This window comes from Mirounga angustirostris, unplaced genomic scaffold (genome assembly GCF_029215605.1).
Source record: "Mirounga angustirostris isolate CCGP_5_RB_7025 unplaced genomic scaffold, mMirAng1.0.hap1 SCAF_8, whole genome shotgun sequence".
Lineage (NCBI taxonomy): Eukaryota > Metazoa > Chordata > Mammalia > Carnivora > Phocidae > Mirounga > Mirounga angustirostris.
The window spans coordinates 71,529,429-71,541,526 of NW_026991716.1; the positions used below are offsets into that span (position 1 = coordinate 71,529,429).

General features: G+C 37.9%; 1 protein-coding gene across 2 annotated transcripts in view; it reads right to left on the bottom strand.

The window, feature by feature from the left end:
* Positions 1–12,098, bottom strand: part of ME1 (malic enzyme 1) — a 202,783-nt gene that overhangs the window by 23,422 nt on the left and 167,263 nt on the right. For both annotated transcript variants that reach the window (XM_064597816.1, XM_064597815.1), the window contains exons 8-9: positions 11,260–11,357; positions 8,980–9,093 (exon numbers count right to left, since the gene is read on the bottom strand). In XM_064597816.1, the coding sequence (XP_064453886.1) occupies positions 8,980–9,093; positions 11,260–11,357 (212 nt within the window). The remainder of the gene's footprint in view (positions 1–8,979; positions 9,094–11,259; positions 11,358–12,098) is intronic.

Genomic DNA, 12,098 nt, shown 5'->3' on the forward strand with positions numbered 1-12,098 from the left:
ATGTGGGGCTCAAACTTACAACCCCAAGATCAAAAGTCACATGTTCCACTGACTGAACCAGCCAGGCACCCCTTGAAAATGTCATATTAATTTTATGTCCAAATCCTGAAACCCTTTTCATGCTATAGTAGAGAATCCTAATTGTCCACCAATATTCATGCTCTCCTTTTTTAATTCTTTTTTTTAAGTTTTATTTTTGTAATCTCTACCCAGTGTGGGGCTCAAACTCATGACCCCAAGATCAAGAGTTGCATGCTATTCTGATTGATCCAGACAGAAACCTCGTGTTCTCCTGGGTTTTTTTAAATTATATTACATTATTGTGAAAATACAATATGAAATCTTAGATTTTTAGGTGTATAATCTCTCCTTTTTTAAAAAAAAAAACTTTTTTTCATTCACTCCTTTTTAATACTAAGATTTTCCAGTTTGGGCCAATCACATTGCTACCCAGGTGGAAACTGTTTCTTAGACTCGTTGCACGTCGAGTGGCATGAGACTATCTCTGGTCAAAAGGATGGAGTGGAAGTGATGTGTGTAACTTCAGACACAGCCACCTCCCCCACCATGCTCCGGCCAGCTCCCACCTTCTCCCCCCAGCTAGCTGGGACAGTGAGAACTGGAAAGCTTCTTTGTACCCCGGGACAGATGGATGCACAGATGCCTCTCTTCTGCCTACCTCTATACTATTAGGTGACAAAGAAATAAATTTTAACTTATTTAAGTTACCATATTTTGGGGTCTCCTTGTATAGCAATTTAACTTAAAATCTAACCAATCCATACCTTTAGGCTAGTAGTCTCTTCATTTCATATCTGAAAATAACACACACAGTCAGGAAGAAATTGCCTTGACAAACCCTTTTCTTCTGGGAAGGCCAATGACCAAAACATTAAAACCAAGAAATTGTCTATACATTTTTAAAGATTCAAGGCAATGTAAATTCTATCATTTCTCTATACTTAAACAATTGTTTTTTATTCCCAAATTCCTGCTTACTGCAATTTAATACAATTTCTTTTTGTTCAATTTTGTATCATTGCCCTTAAATAATCTTTTGTGTGGGGGGTGGTGCCTGGGTGGCTCAGTCGGTTTAGCATCTGACTCTTGGTTTCAGCTTTGGTCATGATCTCAGATCTCGTGATCGAGCCCATCAATGAACTCCGGCACTCAGCATGGAGTCTGCTCATCCCTTTCCCTTTGTTCCTTCCCTCCCTCCCCCGCTTGCACTCTCTTCTCCCTCTCTCTCTCTCAAATAAATAAGTAAAATCTTCTAAAAAAATAATATTTTGTGTATTTGAAAACAGATACTGAATCACACTGTCTCCTTTCCCAGGTGAGGAACCCCAATGTTTTTAATCTACTTTCCTACTTGAACCCATTTCTCTTCCCTATCATGGGTTAGTGGCTCAACCAAACTCTCAGATGCTCTTGTTCCCCTTTATATACCACAGAACTGAAAACTGCACTCCATCAAAGGAATAACCAATGTTGCATATGGTCAAGGAAGACCACACTTCCTAGATCTGGCTTTAAATGTTATATTACTGCACTCTAGTATCATGTTTTCTTCTTTAATAACAGTAAAATATAATCAGTCTTTCCTTGGGATTTACATTAAGTAGAAAGGAGAAACCCCACAGAAAGGATGGTGAGAGAAAAGAACATTTTTAAGATTTTCAGAATTATCAATAGAATAGGAATAGGAAATACTAAAAAAGAGGAAAATACGCCACTGCTTTATTTATTTTCTTAAGTGCTTAGGCTTGTCAAACAGTAAGATTCCACACAATCCATGGAAAAACAGCCTTGGCCCAAAGCATGAAGTAGAAGAATAAGGACCTCACAGTGAAGGCTTGCTGAAAGCATCTGGTGTTCCCGGTCTGAGAAAACAACCAGTTTTTGACCATTCAACTGCTGACAAACTACATGACAAGGCAAATACATCCAAACTGCTTCTGTAAGTTTAAAATAAATTCACATATGACCTCCATAAAAATGGAAATCTGTTCATTTTCATTAGATCACCAGGCAAGAAGTAGCCTCCCACGTGAGAAAATAAAACTGGCATAAAAGTCTTAGAAATGATTTCTTTTTAGCAGCTGAAATAACTGAATTCAACCTGGTACAACATGAACTGTGCTCCTGCAAAATGCAAACAAAAGAAGGGGGTCTTGTCTATTTATATTGAATGTGGACCTGCAAATCCATGATGTAAACTGAGTTTAGAAGACACTGAGTAATCTGAAAGTGACGGACATGATTCCCATTCTTAATTCAATAATTCAAAGTATTTTCCTGAGAACTGTGTCTCCGATTATCCAAAACTATAAATTTTAAAAAATTTTAAATGTAGGGGCATCTGGATGGCTCAGTTGGTTAAGCAACTGCCTTCGGCTCAGGTCATGATCCCAGGGTCCTGGGATCGAGCTCCACATTGGCTCCTTGCTCAGCGGGAGCCTGCTTCTCCCTCTCCCTCTGCCCCTCCCCCAGCTTGTACTCCCCCCCCCCCATTCTGTCAAATAAATAAAATCTTCAAAAAAATAAAATTTTAAATGTATTTTACAATTTTGTCCACACAATTGATTGCTGTCAATATACAATTAATTTGTGATAAATTTTGTTGGCTAGGGACATGAATAAATCACTAGTAGCAGAATGCATTCTAATAGCCAACAGCAAATAAATTTATGTTACTCCTGATAACTATTCATGATATTCAGAAAAGTAAATAAAAGCTCCCGAGTGAGACACAGAAAATGCCATCTACAAATGCTGGAGACAGAATATGGGACTAAGGCTCAGGATCACAGTCCCCAGGCTCTTCCCTTTACTCATGACCTAGGGCATGTCCTTTGAGACTTCCATGGATGTTGACTTCTCCATCTATTGAAACAGTCTGGATTAGTGAGGATGACAGTGTGATGAAAGTGAGCCAGATCTGAACTTTCCAAAGCTAACTGAGCACCAGACTCACCTCAGGAAAGAGAGATTCCTGAGCCCTGCTTTCAGATATTCTAATTCAAGTCCAGGAGGAGGCTCTGGAATCTGGGCATATTTTTTTTAAAGTCTCCCAAGTGACTAGGATGATTACCAGTTTGAGAATCACTGCACCAATTTATCAGATTTCTACTAGATGCATTTTAAAAAGATACATGATATGTTTTCAAAAACATATAAAATGATTTTTCTTTTACTAAAGAAGAGAAGTTTCATAATAAAAATTATTAATCACAGATTTCTAGGACTGCTTTTTTTGACTGACAACTTTAAATATAATGAAAAATATTTAATGTGGTTTAAATCCCCTATATTTCCTGGAACGAGAAGCAAATCACAAAGAAAATGGATACATATTGTATGAAAGGCAAAGATGTATGCTTTCAGCATGAACACTTTACTTTCTGAATCACAGCAACAGCGTGGGTAGCTCCCAGCCAACCGAAGCCAGATCTTGACCAGAAGACATCCACCCAGTAAGAAACATAGATTACACACAGCCTCTCCCCCAAAGGATTGATTCTTGCTGGAGACTTAGGAAGGCCAGGAATCATGAAATGGAATACTAGCACTACCGAAAGCCTCTACTTGCCAAAAACAGAATAATCAAAAGATAAAAATAAAGGTCTCTCTGGTAATTTCTATACCATTTTCAAAGTCTATCTGAAGATCTGGTTTAGATGAATAAACTACTGGAATGTGACCTCTAGATCGGCAACATTAAGGCGAATGCCCACACCCTCATGAAGACGTTCAGTTTTCTGCACCAATGGCTCATTTTCCTACTTCTTGCAAAATCTAATTGGGAATCCACATTCTTTACACTACTCCTATCAGTTGGACATGGTATAGAAGACTTCTTTTCTGTTCATTCCCGCTTCCAGAATCCCTTACTGAAATGCTTTTTGCCTTCCTTTGGCAAAGTGCACATAGGCATTTCTTATCAAAGAAATCCCAAATCCTGTGTGTTTCTCTTTTTTTTAAGAGTCTTTAATTATACCAAATGTATCACAGATAGCTGAGAATTTCTTTTGAGTGTTATTATTTCCTCAATCTCCCCAATCCCCTTATTTTGTGCTGATTCTTAGGAGAGGACAGAAGATACGGCTAGCCATACTGAATTACCACCTTTTTCAAAAGCACAGATGTTTTGGTACTGGTGGAGAGGATAGGTGGCAAAGACCATCGAGATTTGGGGTTAGCACTTCATGACCCAGAACAGGTATAAAAAATTAACTATGGATTGTTTTGATAAATATTTATTCTTTCCCACACACAGGCACTAGAAGACCTCTTCCACAAGTGCTTTTGTTTGCCTTCTCTTGGAATCCACGCCTGCTTGGACATTTTGCCCCATGGCACTGGCCCAGTTCTACTGTCAGGTCATTAGTTCATCAGAGATGAATCGGGCCCCTCTCTGCGTCTATAGACAGGGCCCTCCTTGCGGATACCAATGCATTTCACTGTCAGAATAATTATCATCTGGTCTGATGATGATGGAACTCCATTATCTAGGCAACCACACAGTATACTTTTCAGTTTTTGGTTTTATGCCTTTAAAAAGTGAAGGAGTTTGGTATATTTTTCTGTATTATAAACAATTACATGACAAGTTAGTAAAGTTAATAAAATGATTCTTACTGGTTCTCAGGAGAGGTTGTGAAAGTACAAAGGATAAAGAAAAACAAACAAAAAGTCATGAAAATTTGAAAGCAAGATTATATTAATTTACTAGTTATCCTCAGACTTATTAGTTCCGCAACAAAAATCAACATAATTCTGACTTTTTAAAAACTTGAAAAAAAAAGTGATTAATTGAAGCTTCATGTTTCTTTTATATTAAATAGTGCACAAGCTGTTAAATATATAACAACGTTTTAAAATGTAACTTTATCTTGGCAAGCAGAATATATGCAGTTCTTTATTTTGGCAAGTAAAAGACATGAGGTAAGAATGACTGATTAGGTCTAGGCAACAAACTTCACAGTTATTCCAAGTATTGTAATCCATGGAATTTGGAGTCTCAGTTCAGTAAGTCTACACTAAAATTATTTGAGATGCTAAAATCTGTATATTTTTATAAAGATTTCACATAAAAATGTCATTAGAAATCACAAAAGAAATCCATAGTCACAGGCTTTCACTTTTTAAGATATTTACATGTATTACATCCCTAAATACAATGCAATTTGTATAGCTTTTTCCATGGCTCCAACTTTTTACATGCAGATATTCCCGAAATCTCTATCTCCAGGAGCCCAGACCCTTATCCTGAGCATCAGTCTTGTACCTCTGATTGCCAAGGGGACCTCTCCATGAGATGTGCAAAGGTACCTTAAACTTGCTATGTCCAAACTGGATCGCGTTATCTTTGTCTTAAACTTGGTCTGTTCGTTATTCCTTTTCAACAGTAATGGCCACATCATTTTCCAGACACCCAAGGAGTCCTGCTAGATTCCTGCCTGTACTCTACCCTTCTCCTCCTTCCATATTTAGTGGTTACTAAGCATGCCAATCCTATTTGCTAAACATCTACTGAATCAATGTCTTTCACTCACCCCCCATAATCACTGATTTCAGGCATCAATTAATGTTTATCTGTATTACTACAACAGCTTTGTAACCAGTTTCCTTTACTCAGTTACACCTCATTTCAATCCATCCTCCACAATGCCTAGATTGACAAGACACAAACCTCCTCTGTATAAGTTTCTTCAATTGCTCATTGTCAGGATTTAGAAGAGCCTTCTGCTTCCTTTCAAATCTAATCCCTAAATACCTCTTATAGTGAAATATTTCCTTTTGCAAATGCTGTTCTTCTGCCTGGAAGACCGTTCATCAATCAATTCATTTATTAACAAAAATATTTACTGTCAATTATGTGCTAGACACTATGTAGAGCTCAATCCCATGGCCCAGAGATCATGACCCACGCCGAAATCGAGAGTCAGCTACTTAACTACCTGAATCACCCAGGCAACAATGCAACTCAATTTTTAAAATAAAATAGTAACATATAACATGGTCTTTTCCTTTTTTCATCTAACATTACATTGCTAACCCTTTAATGTTATTTATTGGTCTTTAAAAAAAAAACCTTAAGACTGCATATTCTATTCATCTGGCTACTCCACAATTATTTCACAATCATCCTTTATTTAGGTAAACACAACATATTACTTTTTTTTTCTTCAGCTAAGACAGCAGAAGACAGCATATTACTATTATAATGGCTGTATAATAAAACATATCACTATTCTAAGTAATGCTGTGATAACATCCTTAAACCTAAAACACTGTGGCACAAAAACAGACACATAGATCATTGGAACCGAATAGTTTGCTGTCAATCTCCGACAAAGCAGGAAAGAATACCCAATGGGAAAAAGAGTCTCTTCAATAAATAGTGTTGGGAAAACTGGACAGCAACATGCAAAAGAATGAAACTGGACCACTTCCTTATACTATACACAAAAATAAATTCAAAATGGATTACAGACCTAAATGTGAGACAGGAAACCATTAAAATCCTAAGGGAGAACATAGGTAGTAACTTCTCTGACATTGGCTATAGCAACCTCTTATTAGATATGTCTCCTGAGGCAAGGGAAACAAAAGCAATAATGAACTATTGGGACTACATCAAAATAAAAAGCTTCTGCACAGCAAAGGAAATAAACAATGAAACTAAAAGGCAACAAAATGGGAGAAAATGTTTGCAAATGGCATATCTGATAAAGGGTTAGTATCCAAAATACATAAAAAAATTTATAAAACTCAACACCCCAAAAATGAATAATCCAACTTAAAAAATGGGCAGAAGACATGAATAAGCATTTTTTCAAAGAAGACATACAGATGGGCCTACAGACACATGAAAAGATGCTCAATATCACTCATCCCCAGGGAAATGCAAATCAAAACTACAATGAGATATCACCTCACACCTGTCAGAATGGCTAAAGTCAACAACACAAGAAACAACAGGTGCTGGCGAGGATGTGGAGAAAATGGGACACTCTTGCACTATCGGTGGGAATGCAGACTGGTGGAGCCACTCTGGAAAACAGTATGGAGGTTCCTCAAAAAGTTAAAAATAGAACTACCTTATGATCCAGCAATTGCACTACTAGGTATTTACCCAAAGAATACAAAAATACTAATTTGAAGGAATACATACATACACCCTGATGTTTATAGAAGCATTATCTACAATAGCCAAATTACGGAAACAGCCCAACTGTCCACTGACTGATGAATGGATAAAAAAAAGATGTGGCATCCGTGTGTGTGTGTGTGTGTGTATTCATATATATATCTGGATGAGATGTGCAAAGGTACCTTAAACTTGCTATATCCAAACTGGATTGCATTATCTTTCTCCTAAACTTGGTCTGTTCGTTATTCCTTTCCTACACTAATGGCCACATCATTTATCCAGACACCCAAGGAGTCCTGCTAGATTCCTGCCTGTACTCTACCCTACTCCTCTTATATGTATGTATGCATAATGGAATATGACTCAGCCATAAAAAAGAATGAAATCTTGCCATTTGCAACAACATGGATGGAGCTAGAGTATTATGCTAAGTGAAATACTAAGTCAGAGAAAGACAAATACCATATGATTTCACTCATGTGTGGAATTTAAGAAACAAAACAAATGAGCAAAAGGAAAAAAAGAGAGAGAGAGGGGCAAACCAAGAGAGAGACTCTAACTATAGAGAACACACCGATGGTTACCAGAGAGGAGGTGGGTGGGGGGATGGGTGAAATAGGTGATGGGGATCCAGGAGGGCACTAGTGATGAGCACCAGGTGTACGTAAGTGTTAAATCACTACATTGTACACCTGGAACTAATATTACACTGTATGTTAACTAACTAGAATTTAAATAAAAACTTTAAAAAAGAAAAAAAAAACATAAAAGATTGTGTACATCTCTAGCCTGTAAGATATATTCTTACAATGGAAACTATTGGATCAGAAGCATAAAATTTTATTTTTTATTTTTTTTTTTAAAGATTTTTATTTATTTGTCAGAGAGAGAGAGCACAAGCAGGGGGAGTGGCAGGCAGAGGGAGAAGCAGGCTCCCTGCTGAGCAAGGAGCCCAATGCGGGACTCAATCCCAGGACCCTGAGATCATCACCTGAGCCGAAGGCAGATGCTTAACCGACTGAGCCACTCAGCCGTCCCAGAAACATAAAATTTTTAAGGCTTTGGATACACATAAGCTAGTTTCCCAGAAAGTTTGTACACCTTCACATTTGCTTCTATAGTACATTCCTGAAGTCTGTGCTTATCACTGGTTATTTTAAAAATTCATCTTCATGTAGAAAGGAAATTTACAAGTATTTTTTCTGTCGGTTTAAGGAAGAGTGCTTAATGTGCACAGATGGTAGAAGTAATATTAATGCCTTGTAACTATGTAGCAACATGGTCAACCTACCTAGTCTTATTTGGTTCTCACAATAACCTATGAAGTAGTTCCTGTTATCTCTATTAGAGCTGAGGAAACAACCTTGTAGTTAACATTGAAACAGCCTATTTATTAAAGAGCTTCTCAGAATTCCCACTCAAATCCTCAAGAATTTAGTCGAGAGAAAGTAGCTGGCTAAAGAGTAGCTATTTCATCATTTGTTCTTTATTTTTCTTAGGGTGCAATTTGACAGACAGCCCTCAATAAAAGGAGCTATACCTAGGTGTTCAGCTCTATCAGCATCAAACTGCCTCCTCTGGAGACTAATTCAAATGCATTGACAACCCACAGAGTTGTAAGGGGCCTCCGTACCTCACGGGCCAATTCTGCAGCTGAGCCAGTCTTCTTTTTCAGAAGAGTATCAGTATTATTGTACGACATGGCTATGCATTTAACACAGTGTTGGGGGTTAGGATGAGTGGAAGTAGTAGTAATCTTTGAGATGGGCATCCAGAATGGCACATTAATTTTTATTCAGTTGAAAATGACAAATTCTTACCTTAACTATTAATCCTTTTGAGTCGACCAACCATATCTTTTTCATGGCTTTCTCTTTTGGTAAACCTTCTTTACTCATGGCCATAACAATCAGGTGTGCAATCCCTAAGGCAGCCTGTGAAGGGCGTTATGAAAACAAAACTTTAAAAAGTTGTTCCACATAATAACTTACCAAGAGTTACGCTTCACTCCATTTTATCTGTGTTAATAAGATGGAAGAGAATGGATCTACTGACCGAAACAGTTATATTCATTCCTTTATACTGGGAGCCAAGTATTTTTGTCACATTTGGGGTAAGCTAAAGGACAAGTATTTACTCTTCTCATCACAACAGAACCACCATTATGTGGCTTGTTCTATAGCTACAGATAAACCAGTGATATCCTTGATTGTCATCATCTTTAATCCTGTTAATGCAATTAAGGTTTGCTCCAACGAGGAAATACTGAACTTAAAAGAATGACCTGGTCAGCCTTGCTTATTGGACTGTATTGTTTATTGTTGGGCCCCAGCTCCTCTAATTGAATTTGAAGAATGAAGCCTGGTCATTTGGATGGGAACCTGACCAATTAGACAATAGAATAAAACACATAAAATCTCTGTCCCCAAGCATTTATTTACTCTATTAATTTGGACAAAGAAAGTACTGTGAAATCTCTTGCAAGATTAAAGGAATCAACTTCTTTGGTATTTGATAAATTTTGTGATAATCTGTGAATGTCCAAAACCTTTTCAGGGACAAACAAGTGCCAGTTTTGAATCATCCAACCATGAATACCTCTGCCCTGCTGAGTATTAAGAACTGGCCTGTACCATTCATCAAAAACCCTTTGGAAATTCAAAGAATTTGAACTCAAAGAAGTTGACTAAAATTAAATACAGCATGTAACAGCCACACAAATAAAAAACTCAAATTTTAATAAGGTGTAATTTAGCCTTGATTTTTATTTTGATGTGAAAATGAACTTGTGATTTATATTCTGAATACTCTGACATGTTTACATCTTGGCATTTAAGTTTCAGCTTTGTGTATTTCATTTTAAGAACAAGTAAAATCAAAACCAACACTATATACACAATTTCTACCAGTGTAATACACTTACTCATATTCAATTTGTTTATTTTTAAAGATTTTATTTATTTATTTGACAGAGAGAGACACAGTGAGGGAGGGAACACAAGCCGGGGGAGTGGGAGAGGAAGAAGCAGGCTTCCCGCGGAGCAGGGAGCCCGATGCGGGGCTCCATCCCAGGACCCTGGGACCATGACCTGAGCCAAAGGCAGACGCTTAACGACTGAGCCACCCAGGCACCCCAATCATATTCAATTTGAAAATTTAAAGCTTCTGGGGCGCCTGGGTGGCTCAGTCGTTAAGTGTCTGCCTCGGCTCAGGTCATGGTCCCAGGGTCCTGGGATCGAGCCCCGCATCGGGCTCCCTGCTCGGCGGGAAGCCTGCTTCTCCCTCTCCCACTCCCCCTGCTTGTGTTCCCTCTCTCGCTGTGTTGCTCTCTGTCAAACAAATAAAATCTTTAAAAAAAAGAAAAAGAAAAGAAAATTTAAAGCTTCTTAAAATATATATAGCCACAAAGTATTTCTCCATTCATTACATTCTATAACTCTGAACAGATTTGGGCAGTTTTCTCACAAGAAAAAAACTCAATTGACATTTTAATTTCTATTTTGGGGGTGAATTATCATTGGAGTCTAGTTTTCTTCTTTCAAATGATTAACTCATAGCAAAAGAGAACAGAAAACAGCCCACTTTTGTCTTGCTGCCATCTCCTTCCAGCAACTGTAAATGTTTTGGTTCTTTTGCATGTGAACAGTTATAAATCATGACAAGTCTCCAATTCAAATATTTTTCTCTTAAAAACTTGTACATAGTTATATAAGTGCGCACTGACTCATGAGTCAAATTAAGAAAACTCATATGTGCCACTGGAGGATACTAAAAGCATCAGATATAATAGCTTAAATACTTAAAGGCTTTTTAACATAATCACACAATGTAAATTTTTTGTTCCCGCAAAATATGAAAAACAAAAACCCACGCCACTATTTGATAATCTCCAGAAATTTAAGATTGTGAGAAGTATACCTCTATACTAAGTCTCCTATGACAAATGAATATGCCTCAACACTTAACTGGGGAATCTTTCAATAAAACCTATAGCCTGCGATACACTAAGAATTGAAAGAATACCTCAAACTTCAAATTGATGAATAATTAAGATAAGCTCTGTTCATTAAGGGAAAGAAAGTATTGTATAAGGCAGGTACCTCTCCAGCTCCTTGGAAGAGTATTGTTTGATCAGACAGTTTGTTCTTGGTTATTCGAAGAGCCGCAAGGATGCCCGCCACTGCTACAGATGCTGTTCCTGAAACAAGTAAGAAATCACCTGCAGTGATCCTCAAACAGATCCTGCCAAATCCAAAGCCTGCAATCTTTATTCACATCTTGAGCTCATCACACAACAGGGTAACTGGTACAGAAAGGGAACCTGCGGTTGTCTGACCCCATGTTTATAGATGAGGTGAAATTCTCAGGCTACTGATATCAATATTTTAGGATAGCCACTCACTACTATTCTTGATAACTTCCCAAAAAGATTCTGTGACTTAATGTGGTGATTTAATGAATAAGAGCATGGGGTTTGGATTCTTTTTTTTTTTTTAATGTTTTTTTTAATTTATTTATTCATGAGAGTCAGAGAGAGAGAGAGAGAGAGGCAGAGGGAGAAGCAGGCTTCCCGCTGAGCAGGGAGCCCGATGCGGGGCTCGATCCCAGGACTCTGGGATCATGACCTGAGCCAAAGGCAGACGCTCAACCATCTGAGCCACCCGGGCGCCCCTGGGGTTTGGATTCTTATGTGGACTCCAGCTCAACCTGTTTACTAGCTGGATGAATTTAGAGAAATTATTTTGTTGTTTTGTTTTGTTTTAAAGATTATATTCATTTATTTGAGAGAGAGTGAGAGAGACAGAGCACAAGCTGGGGGAGGTGCAGAGGGAGAGGGAGACCTTGGGATCATGATCTGAGCCCAAAGGCAGATGCTTAACTGACTGAGCCACCCAGGTGCCCCTAGAGAAATTATTTTGTATATCAGTTCCCTCATCTG